This window comes from Nymphaea colorata, chromosome 12 (assembly GCF_008831285.2).
Source record: "Nymphaea colorata isolate Beijing-Zhang1983 chromosome 12, ASM883128v2, whole genome shotgun sequence".
In the NCBI taxonomy this organism is placed as follows: Eukaryota; Viridiplantae; Streptophyta; class Magnoliopsida; order Nymphaeales; family Nymphaeaceae; genus Nymphaea; species Nymphaea colorata.
In genome coordinates this window covers 18,019,633-18,040,280 of record NC_045149.1, presented here as the reverse complement: position 1 = coordinate 18,040,280, position 20,648 = coordinate 18,019,633, and the positions used below count along the sequence as shown (strand labels likewise).

At 39.3% G+C, this 20,648-nt stretch overlaps 2 protein-coding genes across 3 annotated transcripts; both read left to right on the top strand.

The window, feature by feature from the left end:
- The first annotated feature begins 4,453 nt into the window (after window positions 1-4,453).
- On the top strand, window positions 4,454-6,078 carry LOC116265972 (uncharacterized). Its single transcript, XM_031646993.2, has 2 exons — window positions 4,454-4,820; window positions 4,962-6,078. The coding sequence occupies exons 1-2, from the start codon at window positions 4,767-4,769 to the stop codon at window positions 5,643-5,645; spliced, it is 738 nt and encodes a 245-aa protein (XP_031502853.1). The 5' UTR covers window positions 4,454-4,766; the 3' UTR covers window positions 5,646-6,078.
- Window positions 6,079-17,482: 11,404 nt separating this feature from the next.
- LOC116266423 (soluble inorganic pyrophosphatase 1-like) lies at window positions 17,483-20,511 on the top strand. Of its 2 annotated transcripts, none has more exons than XM_031647645.2 (9): window positions 17,483-17,748; window positions 17,877-18,009; window positions 18,456-18,484; window positions 18,591-18,656; window positions 18,730-18,837; window positions 18,947-19,012; window positions 19,407-19,527; window positions 20,036-20,117; window positions 20,311-20,511. In XM_031647645.2, the coding sequence occupies exons 2-9, from the start codon at window positions 17,877-17,879 to the stop codon at window positions 20,351-20,353; spliced, it is 648 nt and encodes a 215-aa protein (XP_031503505.1). In that variant the 5' UTR covers window positions 17,483-17,748; the 3' UTR covers window positions 20,354-20,511. The 2 variants fall into 2 exon arrangements, with proteins under 2 accessions (XP_031503505.1, XP_031503504.1); XM_031647644.2 differs by having other exon boundaries at window positions 17,485-17,748; window positions 17,874-18,009.
- Window positions 20,512-20,648: the final 137 nt, after the last annotated feature.

The window sequence follows — 20,648 nt, the reverse complement described above, 5'->3', positions numbered from 1 at the left end:
CTGAAAGCGAGAGATCGATTACGTTTTGAAAGAAAAAATGTATTTAGTTCGGTTTGGACAAATTAAGTTAAGAAAAGACTTGTACCCTTTTGTTTACTAGATTTTCTATAAGGTATTTGTGTTTGTTTCACCAAAGATTTGAGACCCATAGTGATTTGAGATCTTTATGATCTTAGATCCGTAGATTTCAGGTCAGACCATCCTCCATCTGATTAATTTTTAACTTGTAGCATGAATTCAAAAGTCCTGTTAGTGAGACCCTCAGTTTGTTTGCACAGAGGATTTCTCAAAACACACCTTTTTATACGGTCTTAGATTTAAGATCCAAGTCTATCAAACGAAACCTAAACTTTTTAATCCATTATAAATGTGTAATTGGTATTAAATTCTCCTTCTCAACAATATAAAACTTCTACTAATTTCATTTTTCATGTAAAAAAACTTTTGTTGATGGACAAAACAAAACTTCAATAGGGTGGTATGTGGCACTAAGTTATAACCCCCGATGCAGTTTTAGACTCTAGAGATAACGGAAAAAAGGACTTCGGCCCTCGTCTCTTCTCTCCCAAAAGTCACATTGCATCTACCAACAAAGGAAAAGGTGAAAAAAAAAATTATTCTAACATGGATGTCAGGTTGTAGTGAGACATCAATTAGCTTTCACATATTCTTCTTGAAAAGGACACTCATATTTACTGACTGACTTCTATTACCCAAATCAACAGAGAAAATTTTCAAATTTATTGTTCATAAACCAATGGCATTTAATTTCAAAGCTTGAGAACATACCAGAAAAGGAAAAATGAAGAACATCTTGTCATGAGCACTGCATTGATTAGTATGGTTCAAGATCTGAACCTACCACCATGAACTGCATCTGTCCCAGCCTCTGATCTCTAAAACTCTCTTTGACTAAAGAGCCATGAAGCTAGACTTTTTGGGACCCAGGATATCTCCACTGCCAACAAAATCTAAGTTCATGGACACGTTGGTTGCAGCCTTCTATAGGGATTCTTTTTCCTAGCCTAGGCACGCTTACTTTTTCTTTCAATCTCAATCACATGGTTTGCCCTATAAACTTTAGGATCTCCGGAATTCGGCAAGCACTCACAAAGTGGAAGACTTAGACGTGCTGGTTCAACCAGTCGTATCTACGATCACTTTCCGTGGCAAAGCCAGAATTTTTTAGCTAAGGAGTACTAATTGCCGAAAGGCCAAACTGTAAAGGTTTAAGCATTCGAGTTAATTTCCATCGCATCTAGTGAAGGGGCACCCGGCTGGGTTTGAGGCTCATATTTATGGGTACCGACTCAGGTCGGGTGGACGCCGCCCATATGACTAGGCATGGGTCTAAATTCTCTCTTAGTGCAAAATAAATTTAGATAAAGGCAACTGCCTACACTAGCTCATATGTAACTCTGCCACTGGTCTCTCTTTGAAATTTCACTATGGCAAGTGCCGCGAGGTTCGGGGACCAAAAATGTGCACATTTGGAAACTAGGCCCCGGCCGTCTTGATGGTGCAAAAGGAGACGGAAAATATTGCACTTGAAGAGAAGAAAATTGCAGGAGCTGCCCACTTCACTTTAAATTGCTTGCCTATTCAGAGGAAGCTGTAATCTTGATGGCTACGGCTGTAGAGATCCTAGCCCTCAACAATGGCTCAATAGTCATGCTCTTCTTTCGTCCTTTTGCTTCTCTTTCTTCTCCCTGCATATTTGACGATGGGAAGCAGGGAAGGAAATGAGCTAATGAGACATACATGCAGACACATCAACTTTGACCCCTTGGCCTTATGCACATGCAGCTTGAAGATGCCAAGCAAATCTAATTGATGGTACTAGTAGGGGCAGCCTAGTAGCTTCGAAGTGGTTGGGCTTGGTTCGGACCTCGCCGGAACTCGAACCTGGTAGGGTCTGGGTTTGGTGATGAAAGGAAAGGTTCAACTAATGTTCGTGTTGGACTCATTCGTTAGGCCGACTCTGGACGTGAAGGCGATTAATATACGACTAAGATCAACAAATTTTGAAGTAAACATACGCAATCTGGAGTAATCTTCCTCAGGACATAGGTATGGACTTCCTTATGACATGTCTAGACTGGCGCCCGAGCCCAGTACCAGCAAAAAGGGATTAGAAGTGGGTCAACTTTGGCTCCAGCCTACTAGCATCCTTCTAGCATGCATTCAGCATGGGCACCAATGTTGCAAGCCGTGTATCAGCCGTACTCAATCAAGAACATGCAAAACCTTCATACTAATTATTTTGTGAACTAAGAATGAACTCGATATCCTTTGCTGCACAAATGCTAGAGTATGTTTGATTCGCTTTTCTGGCTTTGGAACTAAACATTGCAATTCTATTTCATCAAGATGGACGCAAGCACAAAGTGGAACACTTGTAATCGTTTTAAATGTAGTATTCTCTAGCTTTTCATGGTAAGGAGTAGAAGAGGAAGGACAAGCAAATTAACTCGACAAGTGCTTGCATTGTTCCTCAAATATGCTTATGAGACAAAAGGCGGAGGTAGTATCCAGCTATTCCAAAAAAAGCAGAACTGGATATCTCGTTCCAGCTGTTCGAAAACAATGAATCAAACATGCCCCTAAGTGGACATTTGCTTCATTGTCCTAACAATGGCAGGAAGTAAATGTGCCGTTCTAGGATTTCCAAGAGTAGGATTTGCAATGCGGGTCATGTTTGCCCATGTTTGCATCACAACAGTTCCTTGCCAATATATATATATATATATATGAAATGCAAAAATTAATATGCATTTTACAACTGTTGGCATCCTTTACTTGCATATGAAGAATAAGGTGTGTGGGTGTTCAATACGGGATGGATGATCATGATCACCCCAACCACGTAATAAAAAGAGCGTGCAACTGAAGCATTTTCTTGAGAAGACATTAGCAACACCAACGTACTCCCTTGCTACGGCAGAAAATTGATGGCATTTACAGTCTCTGTACTCTTCCAGTAGAAGATAGCAGCAACTCAGGACAGCAACGGCAGACTCATTGCACCAAAATCCATTAGCAGAGAGGCACATAAGTCAACATTAGTCGTCTTTTCAGTCTATTCCTTCCGGCTAGACTTGAAAGTTTACTCAGTCAGTCAAGCCAAGCCAGCCGGACACAGCTTTAGATCCCCAACCCAGTCTATGCTCAACGTAAGGCGTAAGGCAACCCAATCTAAGTTCAGGGCCTCAGCCACAAGCGATGATGCCCCTACCAATGTGAACTAGTAGGAGGATCTGTGAGTGCCAGCTAAACAATATCGTTTTCATTGGGAAATTCTGCTACCCAGATGCATTTTTTCCTTCCACAAGGATAAACCAAGTTTGATTAATGTTACCAGTTCTCATAGACAAACTGAAAGGCAGATCAGAACAAGATGAAACAGAACGAGCTTGATCAGGGCAAGCAGAGCAAGCTTGAAGGGAATGATCAGTAGCTAGGAGATAAGCCTGAGTGAGGTGGTTCATCACAAAAATACACTTCAAAGTAGTTAAATTTTAGTTGTGGAACTGATGAGTGAGCTTGAGCTGTCTCATTTTAAATAAAGCATCAATTTAATACTGCAAAGTTACTTTTGTGGTTAACAGGGATGCTGGGGTTAGGCAGACAATTGACAGCTTGTTTCAACAACTGCAATTTGGATGTTCAAACGTTGGTCATCATTCTTCAACTTGAAGACCTTAAGTCCGACACTTTACGTAGGTAAATAAGGATTTACAGTGCTGTAAATGGCAGATTTCACGTCTGCAGATGGAATCGGACACTGAATCATCCCTGAACTCGAACAGGAGTTGCAGAGATGTTCTAGCACACGGATGCATATCCCTCGAAGAATTTCACCTACTTCAACGTATACAACATGCTGACAAGAAGGGAACAAACTACTTTACTTCAAACAGGGACTTCCAACAAGGGTTCTCCCCATAAGATGAACAAAACTGGAAGGCAATGACGCCAAGATCCAATCAATCTCTGTCCCCGTAAAAAAATCTTTCATAGCAGTACCAAGCAGTAAAGACAGGAATCTGGTAACTTTGACTTGAAGAATACTTAATTCTCCAGTTCCCTCCTTTGGAATTGACTGCTGGACGACTAAGATTAACAGAATGTGCAGCTGGAAGCTTTTAAACTCTGCTTCCGCAAGGAGCGGAGCGGAGCCCTCTCTTCTCTGTCATATTTATAATTTTTTACCTCTAATAAATAGTTGCTTTCAGCTCTGCTAATGGCTCAACAGAAGAAGACATAGAAACAGAAGAGGACAAACAGAGGGGAAGACCCGCTACAATGGACGTCCCTTTTGGTACAAGGAAAAACTGCATCACCCTTTCTTCCCTGTTCATAAATTCACTAGAAAAAGGAGAATGCGAACAAAAAACACAAAGAAAAATTTGGGATAAATCATTTTCTATGGAAGACGTAGGTGTCCTAACAATGATTCGAGAGAGAGATGGAGAGAGAGTGAGAGAGATTCCTGTTGCTTTTTGTCACTACTGGATCAAGTAAAACGATGCACGACTACCACTGTTCTTTTTCCTCCATTTTCACATCAGTTTTCAACTGTCGGTAATCCCACAACCTTATTTAAGCTATGATTTCGGTCTCCCCAGCAAGACAAAGCAATCAGATCATCCCTCCATAGTCCATGCTCTCTTCCCTCCTCCTCCCCTCCTCTCTTGTCAGGAGACAGTGGTCTCAGTAATCACCTCTTCATTCTTCTCAACCACAAAAGGCAGCTCTTTCCAGTGATGGATCAGCGGGTTCTCCCAACAACAGATTCTTGGCCTTACTTCCTAGGCAAGGTATTACTCATAAAACCCTTCCTTCTTCTCCCCTCTCCAAGCACAGAGACACCCCAATTGCCAAAGAAATCGAACTTACCAAGCCAAATTGGGCGTCTCCTCTTTCTTCGCAGCTAACTCTGTGGGTCATGCTTTTTGCAGAGTATGGAGGAAATGAGGCAATCTCTCTTGTACGCGACGTTCGAGCTCGAGTGCACGCGCATTGCGGCGAAGGAGGAGATAGAGAGGCAGGAGCAACACACCAAGGACTTGCTGCAACTTCTGCAGCAGGCCTACAGAGAAAGGGACGAGGCGAATGAGAAGTGCAAGAAGCTCTTGTTTCTTCAGACCAACACCACCACCACTGGATCGCCGCCGGAGGAGACGGCCACCGTCCTCAAACGGGTCGATTCCACCACCTCCGAGTGCGACAGCATCTCCCGCGCCTCCTCCTCCCCTGTCGACTCCTTCTTAGACTTCGACCACTCCGACGACCAAAACCGGATTTCTCCACCGCCGCAGCCGGTGCCGGCAACGACAGTGGCAACGACCACCGTCCATTGCGACGTATGGCCGGAGACGGACATGAAGCTGCCGGAGAAAGGGAAGCTCCTCCAGGCGGTGATGAACGCCGGGCCGCTCCTGCAGACGCTCCTCCTCGCCGGGCCGCTACCACAGTGGCGCCATCCTCCACCGCCGCTCGAGTCTTTCCAGATCCCTCCCGTCGCTGTGGCCATATCCGGTGGATCGGCTGTGACGGAGGGTTCGCCGGCTATCTCCAGGAAGAGGTCGCCGGAATCCTACGACTCCGGCGACCGCTCCGTCAAGCTCCAGCGGCTCCACTAGGGCCGCTGTTGGGTGGGCCCTTGTGGTCCTTGGCGCTTTTCCTTCCTAATCCTACCCCACTAACCTAAAGGAGGGGTGAAAAATTACCAAAATGGGCACGATTGCACGGTCAAAAGCCCCGGAAGCAACCCCCACCACGGCAGTGCCAGTGAGAGAAGCCATGCCGTTGACCTGTTGACTCAGAAATGACGATCTTAGACAACCGGATTCCGGCGGCTCCTGTTCCCTCTGGGAAAAAGAATCAGAGGCGAAGCGGACCATGGAGACGTCCGAGACGAGACGGCGCGGGAGAGACGGAAACGAGGCAGTTGCCCATTTTTGTAATTTTTCCTTTTTGGTTAATATGTACGTTTCATTTTCTCTAATTTAATTTGGTGAGATAATTAGTCGACTAATTCTCTCTAATCTAATATATTGGTACAAATATGGCCCATTTATCATGTTAAAATGTATTTTAAGTTATAGTGTTTTTTTCCTCTAGAATATATGATATGACTGCTTTTAATGTTTCAACCAATATCTCTGTTATACTTTAACTTATATCATTTTTTTTTTTAAGCAAAGATAGTTGATGCTACTAAAATTTGAAATGAATCTCACCCATCTATTGTGCCAATCCCTCAAAAGATTAAGGGTTTTAGATTAAAGAGTCCGATTTAACAAAGGTCTACCTTAACTTAAAGTCTGGAAAACCTTGCGATTAAATTTATCATCACACTTCTAATTTATAGATTAGTTAAAGGAAAACGGAGCCTGAGTTAAGATCTACTTATTTCAAGCTATAATTTGTCTTTTATTCCTGAGATTTCACATCCTTCACGGATCTAAAACATCAAAATTTAATATCTTAAATCACTTTTCTCCAAAGCAATAGGGAAAAAAAAAAGACAAACTTTGAAGATTTAGAGCAAAACTTGGTTTCACAGAAACCCAGTTTGTTGTCTTTCAAACACCTCCAAAACGGGGTTTTCGGAGCCAAAATGAGGTTTTGGCTTCAAAACCTGGTTTATGATGTCACCCAAACAAGGCACTAGAGATTGGGCAAAGTACATCGTGGTGCTTTTGAACCTTTTCCCCACCTTTTCTGTGAAGGCAAACCTCCGCGCGCCCATTTGAGTTGAAAAATCCTCAGAAAGAAAGTTTGGCGATATCATGTGCAATTGAGGAAGCTGTTTTCAAAGTTTTTAGTTAGAGAAATTTTTTATTAATGCCATTTTGGTTTATAATATATATATATATATATATATATATAAAACTTTAGGGACGTTTGATATCCAAATTTTAGAAGTCTGAATCTTTAAATCTTTTTTCTCTAACAACGTTAAGGATTTATGATATTAATCTTTGCATTCTTCATGGCATAGGAACAAATCAATTACTTAAAATCCTATCCCATCCTTTTAAACATAAGAACACATCAATCATTTAAAATCCTAAGGCCTGGGAATCTTATGTTGCATTAAACTTAAAGATTCGAAGTGATCAAACCAAAGGCGGAGCTAGAAATTTTTGTCTATGAAGGGTAACAAATTTTCAATTGGCTTTCTATTAGTGACCTAGGTCTTGTGAGGTTGATCCATATAATTGGACCCAAAACTGTCCAAATCCAATCATTAAAAAAAAACAAAAAGGCAAAAAAGCTTTAGAATGAGCTCTGTCCACCCCTGTATCAAACACACCCTAGAAAGATAAATGGGTGTTTGCATGTTAGTTCAAAACTACGTGATTTTGCTTCCAAAATATCATTTTAAGTGCTTGTTGACTATATTAATTCTTCCATCCTCTTTTTCCAAAAATGATTTTTGTCATTTTCCTCAAACTTATTCAAGCTCTTTGCCCGACCAGCTATATTATGTCTCTTGAGACACATAGGCTGCTTCATATCTTATATCTTCTTTGCTAAACCCAATTAGATTATGATTTAAGGCAATCAACCAATAAACCCGATTCATTCGTACCAACAAGTGATAATGTTGCAAAAAGCCTAGTGCAGATCTTACTTATGCAACATTTAATGTAAAATAAAAAAAAATGATGGAGCCGAACCGTGGGGGAGTCAATAATTTGTACAGTTGCTTTTTCTACTTTTTTTTTTTGGTTGTCTTTAAAGAAAAAACTTTCGTACACAACGTGAAATTAAATAAAGTTGCTTTCCGTATAGAAAAAAATAAAAAAAATAAACATTTATAACTAACCCTTAATTTAATCCCTTCGCAAGTCAAGTTGGTTTGAGAAAGCAGGTTAGCAAAATAGCAGCCTTGGACTCTCTCTCATCTCATCGAGTGCGTATCCGTGGAGGTACGAAGAAATCGAATATATCCGATTTTAAATCCGTTTGGTCAAATCTGTAAGGAAATTTGAATTCGGTCTCCAATCAGATTTGGATTTGGTATGCAGTTTCAAAAAATAAATCTGAATCTAACTCTGATGTCTGGCTAAGAACCGACAATATTTCATCGCCTAATTACATGTGAATGTTGGACCTTTCAAAAAATGGGGCCCCATTCCAAGTAGAAATCCGAAATCCAATTATTTAGGATCCAAGGAAGTGGAGTTCATTAACGATTGGAGTGGACTAGAATCAAAACCAACTGAATTATGTATGGGGTCCTTGTGGATCCAACACTCCGAATCCATGCTATCAACGCTTTTTTATTTGGTTACATGAGAGCGGTGGTTTGCACCCCCTTCTTGTCCTTCTTAGTGTTTAGGGCTGCTTGAAACTTTAGTGGTCATAAAGTACACCCTTCAACTCGAGAGTTTCAAACTCCTGCATGTTGTTTTTTGTAATTAAAAAAAAATACCATCCACATGAATCAAACTAAGTAGCGTAGCTGATCGGATGCAGTTCAGGACCTCGAAAGTAAAGAGAATGGGGGGCCTTTCAGACTTCGTTTCAGGCAATAGGATGAACCTCTCTCTCACCTAAAAATGAAGTGTCATTTAGTACAATGTTCAGACCATCTAAACATGCCAACTCAATTTTGCTTATAAATTGTAAAAATTTTAGTTTATTTAAATAAAAAAAGTTTGAAAAAAAATCGTATTTTAATTTAGATTGAAATTTTGACACTATAGTGTAACTCGTGCAACTCCCATGAGTTTTAAGATCAAATTTGGTGGCCAATTCAAGGGCTATCAGCTTTTAATTATTAAATATTTTAAGATTTATTCAACTTTAATTAAATTATTTTTTATACTTTTTCGTTTATGTTTATACCGATTTTTTCATAGGACTATTTTTTCAAGACTGGCACTTTAATTACAGCAGTTTAAAGTGGTTGGGCACGACTTATAAGTTGAGGGGTGCACCGTTGCTATCGTTGATAGCGATGCAGCTCAGTAACTCGAAAGTAGAGAGAATGGGGCCTTTCGGGCTTTATTTCGGACGGTGCCTCTCTTTCACCTAAAAAGAAAAGGAAGTGTCATTTGTTAGACCATGCCAACTCAATTTTTCTTATAAATTGTAAAAAAATTAGTTTATTTATATAAAAAGTTTTGAAAAAAATTTATATTTTAATTTAAATTGAAATTTTGAAAGTATAGTGTAACTTGTGCATCTCCCATGAGTTTGAAGATCAAATTTGATGGCCAATTTAAGGGCTTTATATTTTAATTTAAATTGAAATTTTGAAACTATAGTGTAACTTGTGCATCTCCCATGAGTTTGAAGATCAAATTTGATGGCCAATTTAAGGGCTATCAGCTTTTAATTATTAAATATTTTAAGATTTGTTCGTACTTTGTACTTTAATTTAATTATTTTTTATACTTTTCCGTTTATGTTTATACCGATTTTTTCAGAAATTACAGCAGTGTTGTACGTGCAACGCCGAGATCGATCTGATTTCCAGAGGTCTAGAAATGACACGGACAGTACATTTAATTGTCTGTGTCATTTGCTTGACAGTCGGTTTTTTTTTTTTTTTTTTGGTACTTGTACCGTTGCTTTAAATAAAAGAAAATTGAAAAAAAAAGGAAAAAGAAACAGGAATTTAGTTAATTTCTTTTTAAGAGAAGGCTGCCAACCATGTATCTACTATTCATTCGATGCACTTTGGGGAAACATGATCAATTTTTATTTATTTACTTTTCTTTTTGTTAACAATCCATGATGATTTTGCTTTAAAAAGACCCATGCTTTTTCCTAGTCTAAAGTCTAAAAGGGGGGGCACTTTAGAATTTGAAAGCAGCTGCTTTGTATCCTTTTAGTCTCACTTTAAGAAGCTACCTCTTTTGATTTGGGAGAAAAAACAAGAAAGTCTATCCAAAAGGCAACCCCACCTTACCTATCAAAAAACAGGTCAGGTCTATTTCAAATCCAAATTTGCAGGATCTAATCATCTACATGATATCTGAATTTGGTTATTCATTGTTAATGAAACCCAAGTGTTTCATTTATATATGTTTAATAGCTTTAGATTGTAGGTAGATCCGAAGCTACCACATAAGTTAAAACAATGGATCTGTGTTAGATAAACAACGAAAGGAGTATTTTATCATACCACCCAACCCAACAAGTGAGCCGAAATCCCGTCATTTTCTCTATCACTCAAAGGTGCTAAGGCCCGTAAAACCTTGGATATGTGGCTAGACCCCTCACCCTCAAACATCAAATCCATCGTTTTCCCAAAGTAATACAGATTTCTAATCTCCAATTGAGAAATTCACTGTTTGTTTGAGCTATGGCTTCAACCTAATGTAAATTTAACATCAGCTCTGGATCTCAGATCCGAGGCTATCAAACATAGCTTAAAATAATTATACAACTTTCAAAATCTGCTTTGCCCATCCCATCAAATCCCTCACTCTTGAAGATAATATACATGTGAACCTTATTATAAGCATCGATGGCCCAGAACTCCTTAACTTCTTTTCAATGACAACCAAAACTACCAAGGGTGCAATCGGTTCTGACTCATATCGGATCCACTCTCTACCGTGTCCAATATAATCCGATCTTCATTTATCCGAGTCAAACTTAGATTTGGGATTGAACTTGAAATTTTGAAAACTAATCCAGATCTGACAGGCACAGGGGATCTGACCTTTATGCATAATCAGGTCCGATCTTGATTGGATTTCAGACTCAGATTCTGATACCTGAGCTGTAAACTGAATCCAAAATCCAATTGCAATTCATATATATCTCCGCCGCGCTAACCCATTAGGCTTGAATGCTTTGACTTCCAATGTAACACAAAGGTCAGCACCAGTCAATACAGTCCACCAGAAGTGCAGACAGCAACCTCATCTTCCATGGTACTTTGTGCAGTTCTGCGGCCATATTTGTCAAAACATGCAGAACAAATTTTTGAGTTCATATTGATATGATCCAAGAACTGCCAACTTCATTTACCTTCTTTAGTTAGGCAAAGTGGGGGGAATAGAGAGCTGTCTATCTTTCTGTATGTTCACACCTGGGAGATCCATCTATGGTTTTACAGCTTTACCAGACGAAGTGTCAGTTTCAATGGCTCATTGTGCTTGCTTGGTGTAAAGCACTGTTGCTTTTTCTTGTTTAGGTGTTGGGTATCTGAAATTGTTCTTTTCTGCTATGTGAACTGCACCTATGTTCTCCCAACGCCATCGATTTGGTGTGTGTTGAAAACTTACTAATTTGTAAACATGTGCATGTTGTAAACATCGTTTTCTAAAGGGTTTGACATAAAATTCAACTCTCTTGGTTGGCATAGAAGAATCAACTTGCGGCCATTGGAATTGGCGGCCGCAGTTCGAGCTCTTTGGGTGTAAACTCTCTACACAAGTCAAAGCATGTAAACAGTGATACCGGAGCTAGAACTTTTTGGCTGAGGATTGCTAATTCAAAAAATCATTGGCTCTTCAAATGCATGATCAATAAGCAAATGGTTGGAGATAACCAACCTGTAAATAAATAAAACTTTGTGGAACTAAAACTTTGTGGAACTGTGTGGGCAACTGCCTACACAATCCCATATATGGCTTCCCACTACTGAACAAAACTAAGGGTACTAGCAACTAAGTTTTAAGACTTTCACTGAGCACCACTAAATTATATATTACTAGAGAAGCTGAAACAAAAATGTGGTTATTGAGATAACACAAATTAAAGAAGCTTGTTTTCAAAATTTCTTTTTGAATTAGATCATGACTTCACTTGAGGAGATTTCAAAGAATTGGATCTAATAGACCTTGTCTTCACTTCACAAGAAAATAAAAATTTTGATGTTTTAAATGCCCAACATTTGTATATAATGACAAAAAAAGAACTTTAAGAAAAACTAACAAAATGAATCAGTCAAGCTTTAACAAAATAAAGCAAACAATGATTTATGAATGAGGGTTGGAGTTTTCTCCTCCTGCCTTGTTAAAGAATAAATTTTTCATCAATTGTTCAACTCGCCTTAGTTACTCATAAATTCAGCACATAAATCCTCCAGATTAATCATTTCGAGCTGCTGTTAAATTTCACAGAGTACGTCACAATCTTGCAATTTTGTCCTTGAGAAAAAGAGAACACCTAGTATTGCGTTATAAGAATTTGAGATCTAATATTAAATTGCACTTCCGACTAATTAGCTCAAAAAAGTTGGTCCACTTTAATAAGTTCGGTTCTTGGCTTTTCAGGAAAGGGGATTGTGGAAGAAGACGAAGAAAAGATCATAGTAAAGAGGAGTTCCTCTATCGAGCCGAGTACACGGCCCTGCTCTGGTAGAGCACGTGCCTTTGGAACGAGCGGCCGTGCTTTATATGGGAAGTGCAAGCACCAGTCGGATACTCGAGCCGAGCACCGGTAACTCCTTTAGTAGGTTGGAGTTAAAAGGTTCGAAAGGAATGGATTCATATTTCTCACAGTCATTAATTTTTAACGTACTATTTAATTTGAATTGAGAGTTGCTTTGACATCATATGGAATCAGTGGTCACATTTCCCCCCCCCCCCCCACCTCTCTCTCTCTCTCTCTCTCTCTCTCTCTATCTATATATATATATATATATATATATATATATATATATATATATATATATATATATATATATATATATATATATATATATATATATATATATGTGTGTGTGTGTGTGTGTTTGTTGGGGGAGGGAGAGAGGGTTAAAAAAGACTATATATGGCTATGTGTGTGTGTTGGGGGAGGGAGAGGGTTAAAAAAACTCGATCTATGACAACCTACTATTCTAAAAAGAAGCTTCAAGGGCTTCCGGCCCATTTCCCTTGTTTGTAGGGTCTTGAGTTGTATAATAAAAGCCACGGTAAGCTCTTCAACTTAGGTGCGACGCTCCATCACTTAAGAGGTAGAAGCATAGCATGTAGGAGAACAGAACTAGAGACCTGCCTTTTTATAAGTATCAAGGCCGACCAACTGCACTATGCCTTCTTGAAGGCAATGTATAGCATTAAAGCGAGAGGTCTTGACAAGAAACCAACTTAATTGGTGGGTGATAACGTGTTTCACCCTTCAAAGGGTTACGGAGTAGCCGGTAGGTGGATAAACAGCCCAGGATGACGTTAATGTGCTGCATGAAATTTATTGAGTAAAGTTACATCTCACCGAATCCACGTCCCTTGCATGTGGGGATGTAATTGGCTTTTGCCCTTTTCCAAACACCATCATCACGGCATCGCTAGTGTCTACCGGTCTATATGAATAAGAGCATACTCAGGGGCGGAGTCAGGATTTTCTTTATGGGTGGGCCGACAGTCCAATCTCTGGATCTGGGTAGGGTCAAATTGAATTCAAATCCAAAAAATACATCACGTAATTAAAAAATTATATCTTTTTTAAAAGATTTTTTTTTTCATTTGCCAGGGTGTTATTTCTTACCAATGTTCATACATGCACGCAATCTGGTTGAGTTTCTAGTTTCTACCAGTCAATTGGTTTTTACGAATACGATTGCATAGATGCGATTGACACGATCAAATTAAAGAGCTAAGAAACTTTGTACCAAAAAAAAAAAAACTTGTTTGGATGACAACCTAAAACCAGGTTTTGGGAGACAAAACAACATTTCAATAATGTTTGGATGAAATTAAAATTGGGCTTTGCTTGGTTTTCATGAATGATAGGTTTTTCGGGCAAGGCTAAGTTTTGCCTCTAAACCAAATTTTTCGCTTGTCATCCATTCAAGCCAAGTTTACAAAACTGGGTTTTAAATCAGCTTTTCATAAAACTTGTTTTGGCAAAACCAAGTTTTTGAGAGCGTCATCCAAACGCTCCCTACAATTTAAAACGGCTTTTAGCATGCAGCATTAGTGCATTTTTCGGCTATTTGATACTTGGACCGTCGACAAGAAAGAAAAATTGAGACGAGTCTTTTGTTTTCAGGCAACCTAAAAGTTGACGCTCGCTACTATAGATCACACTGATAAATGTGAATGAGGAAACAAATTCCAGTTCAATACATGTAGAGAAATTTGTGGTGAACGGGTGTCTGCCTTCATCTTCCCACCACCTCGATCTAGTGGCAGTGCGAGGGATGTCAGCGGATCCTGTTTGAATCGGAAATACCCTTAACCATATATGTTTTTTAGGATATTCATATATTTGGATTCAAATATGAAAATAAAAAAATAATATCCGAATCTGAATCTGAAATCTGATTTCACAATCTGAATCCAAATTTCAAACCAAATTTTGCCAATTTTCAAAATGTAAGGCATGAATCCGTACCCAAGTCCAGTAGGATATTTCTGTACATCTGAATCTGATTGGATGTCATTTTATAAATGTGAATCAAATTTGATTTCTTAATCGAACATTAAATTTTTTTCTATATTCAATTTTTTTGAATCGATTAGTCAGGTATCATATTCAAGTCGGATATATTGACATATATACGTGAAGCCACATAAAAAAGGTGTGGGAAACTGCCCACACACGCCCCACAAAAACCCTCTAGTTTGATATTGTCATTTATATAGATTGGGGCCCCTAAAACTATGAAAGTTTTTTAATTAGTGGCCGTCGGCCCAAAGTTCCTGGCTACGCTGCTGCCTGGAACTGGATCGATCGAGAGTGGCTTGTTGATTTCACTGAAAATTTTATTCTACGATAAACGCGTTTTACACGTAGTTGTGAGTTGGAAACGGCAAACAAAACTAAACAAAGAGACGATGGTGGTGGACAGAGAGAGCTGGAACTTCGATCCACAGCTCACCAGCTTCTTAAAAATGCTTCTTTCTTTGGACATGGCGGCCGGAACGCGTAAAACAGACATGTGAAGCACGCCAACGAAGGTCAATGTCAGACTAACCTTTTGTTTAAAAACAGAGGGGAGGGGGAGATGGTCTCACGGCCGGAGCAAAGGGGGCTTGCCGGAGATGAAACATATAAATTTTAGAAAATTTTATGTTATAATTTGGTCTTCTTCATAAAAAAAATTTCTAGCACCGCTCCTAATGGGATGATGTGTTATACGTACCTTCCTTTTTAAAACTTTTTAATAGTTTAAAATACTTTTATATATATATATATATATGTTCCAACCTTTTTTTTAACCGATTTAAAACATTCAGCTGCATGTGCTGAATCAGCAGCTTCACCGGTTTGCGTCCCGAACAAGACCTGTTTGCGTCCCGAACAAGACGGCTAGGAATGGTTGACTAGCAGATAGGTAGATCCGAAGGGCTAACTACATTTCTTCGTTCCTTTATGATGAGAGAAGGCATCATCATGTTTGATTTTGACTCAATTCTTTAAATTGACTCCAAGTTAGAAGGAGATTCACCGTTCCGGGCTAACCAATTATTTTGAACTTCATGAATTTTTGGATCTAATCTGAAAGGGGTTCAGATTCAATTAAGGGGTGTTTGATTGCCTCTTATATAAAACCATTAGGATTTGAGAACCGTAAATTTAATATGTTTTCTATACATAAAAGTAAAATAAGGATTTCAAGTGCGGTTTGATCTAAGATACTTAGTTTGATGAACCATGGATTTTACTTTGGATTTTTTTGTCACATTAGCAAAAACATACTACATCAGATCCATAGACTTCAAATCTGAAGTAATCAAACATCCCCCTTAGGAATTTCAGTTTGTTTGTTCTTATCTAGTAGGTAAATTACTGCTTTTTGGGAATATTTATCGAAAAGAGAAGTACATTGTTGTTTAGGATCCTCAATTCTCGAAGTAGATAAGAGATGACTAAAACATCGGAACATGAATTTATTCTTTGTTTTGGTTCAACTTTTTCAGTTTCCTTTTGTTTATCGTTATTTCCAATTTGTCCTGGATTATCTTAAGACATTTTAGACTTCATCACAAGTCGGTGGAAGTTCTTCATCCCTAGAGAAAATCTTGGACGAGGAGATAGTTAATGTGATGAAATTACACTTTTATTAGAGACCTTGAAAGAAGAAGGTGCCTTCATTTTCCTCGACTTCATTTTCACGTCCTGGTCATTTACCTCTTACAACAATGTCGTCTTCCTCCCATCAAATTCCATAAGCAGACAGCATCAACCATCATATCCTACCATGAATAGGTAACGTTCTTAGCTTTGATTCCACCATATCATCATCCTTCGTCTTTCTAAGCCAACCTAAACTCGCGGTTGAGAAAGAGACCAGCAATGGTATACAAACCCTAAATAGTTGTTATGCATCTAAGAGAGGAAAATGAAGTTGTTAGGATGCCAATTTAAATCATTTATGTTGGTTTTTTTTTTTTTTTTTGCTTTCTTTTTTTTTTTCTTGTTGTAGGGGATCATTCATTTTATCATGAGAGGGGAGATACCAGAAGCGGTTGAAGCCTCTTCCTCATTCTCCTGTTCGTGGGGGGCTCAGGGCTGTTTTAAGACTTGGATAAACTTATTATTTATTTCTTTTAACTTGGAAATAACATCTGCCAACATTCGTAATATAGACGAGTAGCACCCATGAAAATTGAACTGTTCATCGGGCTTTTGATGATCCACCAACTACATTACACTCCTCATAGCTTCATTTAATCATGAGAGAAGAGATTCATTTTTATGAGAGATTAAGTATGCTTAGAATTGAACTGTTCATCGAGCTTTCAATCATTCACCAGCTACATTACACCCCTTAGAGCCACATTTGATCATGAGAGAAGATATTTATTTTTATGAGAGATTATGTACCCTATCTTCAAGAGAGTTAGTGCAACTATCAAGGCAGAGGCTGATAGGTGCCAGTTTTTGTTTCGAACTTCCATGGGCAAACAAAAAGGCACCAACATGCAAATAGTGCATAGCAATGGCGTCTCCTCAAAACACTAAACTAGTCTTAAACCACCTGAAAAAGAGAGATTATTTATGGTGGAAAAGTGCATAGCAAATTAGTCAAAAAGTGATAAAAGTGATTGCGTTGAGACACTCAAAATGAAAATTTATATAAAAAAAAAAAATGTGTTTAAACCTGAAACAAGTATATTTTAATGAAAAACTGAGTGAAAACAGACCGACTAAGAGAATTTAAGTTAGAATGTTAAATCTCAACTTTTAAGCGCCTCGGCCCTCCTACTAAAAAAAGCGGGCAATGCATGTGCCTCCTCCCGGTTTTCAAGATAGTTGGTATAACCACCGGAAAGTGTACTCTTAAACCTGAGACTTCTTAGGTCCGTGAGTTCTTGAAGGGGCCATTTGGCCATGGAAACAAACAATAACACATTATTTGTATCTGCAGATAAATGGTTTTCATGCATTTGCTTCAATTTTCCAAGCAGATAAATGGAATAGTTTGTGCAGAAGAACAGTAAATATGACTTTTACAGCTTAAACCCAAGTTACTCACTGGCTGTGGTAAGCATGACCTTTCAAGTTGAACTCAAGTTACTCTTGCTTGGCTGCGGGGTCTTGTACGACCATTCAGACGGTTCTGCCAGCAAGCGGCCGGTCGAGAAATGGAGGTCTAGCCAATAAATTATGCTAAAGACACCTCGACGGATCTAAGTGGTCGGCAGGTCGCGAAGCGAGAAGCCTAAACTAAAGAGCCGCTTCTTTCAAATCCCGGAAGAGGAATCAGTACCATCCTTAGCCCCGTTCCTCTTTCCTTAAATTGGCCCAAGTCATCTGCCCTCTTATTGCTCGTCTTTTCTTTCCTTTCCACCTTTTCGTCCGCAGCGATCAGAGATTAAGGTAAGACCCTTCTGATTCTCTAAATCTGTAGGAAGATTATAGAGATGAAAGGGCCGGAAAGTGTATGTGGTGTTGACGGTTGATCACTAATCTCTGTTTTTGTCTTCCTTTTTTTTCGAGTGAAGAAGATGAGTGAAGAACATCATCTGGGTGAAAGTGGAGCCTCCTCTGGCCGCCCAACCCCTCGACTCAATGAGAGGATCCTTTCATCTTTGTCAAGGAGATCTGTTGCCGCCCATCCATGGCATGATCTTGAGATTGGTAAACTCTGGCATCGTTTTGGCTAAATCATTACCACCACCACCACCATCATCATGATCATCTCACCCCCAACCCCCTCTCTCTCTCTCTCCCCCTGCACGTTTGTCTCTTCCATTTCTGGAGTCAAATTATAGTTGTTATGAATAAGAGCATTCAATCAATGAGGTGCTTTTGATTTTTTTTTTCCCACTGAAACGTTGACATATGCACGGTCTCGTGTTGTCTGTTTATCCACAAATGGGCGAACAGGTTTGAGTGCGAAATGCCATCATCTACTTGGTTTTAGCAGCAATACCCATAAACATTGGACAGCGGCATATAAAAAACACCCTTCTCGTGCTTTTGAACACTAAAGTACATCAAACCAGACAGGCAATTGCCTTTCAAAACCAGCTTTACGTTTCTCATTTTGCTAACCCTTTTCTTATTCCCTTTTTGCTCTGCAGGACCTGGGGCCCCATCTATTTTCAACTGTGTTAGTATCTCAAACTATACCATCCATTCGGAGAATATAAATCTCACGTATTTGTTCACGAGAAATGGGATTGCGGGATCATTCTTATTCTTATCACATAGTGCAGGTGGTGGAGATTCCTAGGGGAAGCAAGGTGAAATACGAACTAGACAAGAAAACAGGTTTGATAAAGGTAAATCAGATTACGGATTGATTTCGCAGTATAGGATTGCATTCCTATGACGTATTATTTCATCTGCCTGCAGGTTGATCGAGTATTGTACTCCTCAGTGGTCTATCCTCATAACTATGGCTTCATACCGCGTACTTTGTGTGAAGACAACGATCCCATGGATGTCTTGGTGCTTATGCAGGTACCAAGCTAACGACAGCTATTCTCAATAAACAAAAAAAATCACTGAGATTTACCAATTAATGTTTTACACAGAGTTAGATGATTGCGTTTTCATTTTGTTCCCCTAGGAACCAGTTCTTCCTGGGTGTTTCCTGAGAGCAAAAGCAATTGGACTGATGCCCATGATAGATCAGGTAAGGAACTCTAAGAACAGTCTCATCTTTTGTGCTTCAGATTCAAGTGGGTACTCGTGACTACTCTTCATTCTTAAATCTATTCGAAACTGTTACCCGTATTCTGCTTTTTGACGGACTATTGAATCCGCTGCTCAGCCCATGTGATAAAAGTATGAAATGATCAGTCGAAAATATAAGTGGCCAAAACACGGGACAGTTTCATATTCTCAGAATGTTTCCCCTATGATAAAGCCATTAATTTTTCCAAGGTACTCATTTTTAGCCAATGGAATGGACTTTTGGTAATTGTGGGCTTATTCCGTTTAGTGTTTTAGATATCCATTGTTGGTTATTGTCATTCCCCTGATACCGAAGCTGCAACGGCTAACCATGCGGACTGTCCTGTCAACAGGGAGAGAAGGACTCCAAGATTATTGCAGTTTGCGCAGACGATCCGGAATATCGAGATTTCAGTGACATCAAAGAACTACCACCTCATCGTCTCGCTGAGATCCGGCGCTTCTTTGAAGACTGTATCCTTTTACAGTGAAACCTATGGCAATTCAAAACTAAGTTAGATCCTTGGTACAATATCAAGATTGGATGGATTAGATCAAAATGGCAAGCCCCCTGTTTTCATGATGTTCATGCTAAATCAGCAAGAACCTTCATCGGAGGCTTGATGATCTATTCATGCCGCGTGCATAACCCCGCATTAACGTGTTCATAGCAGTATATCAATTCAAATCCACACTTGCAGAATAATTAATGGTGCTTTTCGTACTCGCTATGAACTCTCTGGATTGTTAGTCAATGTCTGCTAATAATTGGAAATTTATTAGCAGAAGAGTGCTATTTGGGCTTATGAACCCAGGTTGAGCCGTGGATGTTCAGTTCCCTGCCAGGGACTCTGTGATTGCCTAATAGGATAAAGTAGGCAGCGTTGCAGACAGCCGGGAGGTTTGACATCCCTTGGCTAACAAAATTCCTACTGACTGCTTCATGATACTAATCAAAAGGGTTTCCTTGACAGAAGTGTAGACAAGAAGAACGAGAACAAAATGGTTGAAGTAGATGAATTCCTGCCAGCATCCGCTGCCCTCGATGCTATTCAGTACTCAATGTAAGTAAAGTCCGTGGGATCTACCTTCCATCAGGGGCTACCATTGTTGACCGGCTATTATACTAGTTCAAATTCTTTCATCTAGATACACTTCATTTAGAAGGTGATTGGCGATCTTCACTGCCGAAATGGTGAAGGTGCAGCACATTTTATGGAATCTGCTTTTACTGAAAAGTTGTGGTTTGTGTTTCAGGGATCTTTATGCGACGTACATATTGCAAAGCCTGAGGAGATAGGCGTCATGGTTGCCCCGCATTCTTATGACAATAAATCTTTTGTTTCGGGGGATAGAGTTTACCCATTTGGATGGATTTTTGTTTGAATTTTGATCACTTTTTTCCCTCTGTATTTTCTTGGCCATGCCAGCAACTTTTATTTGATAAGTATTTCTCTACTTTATGATTTCTGCTACTTTCTGGAAGCTCTGGCGATGGCTTCTTAAGCTCCAAGAGGCTAACCGTTGACTAGAACGACAATGAAGAATTGGGAGATGCATTGGACGTCTTCAATTTAGTTATTATGACAGGTAAT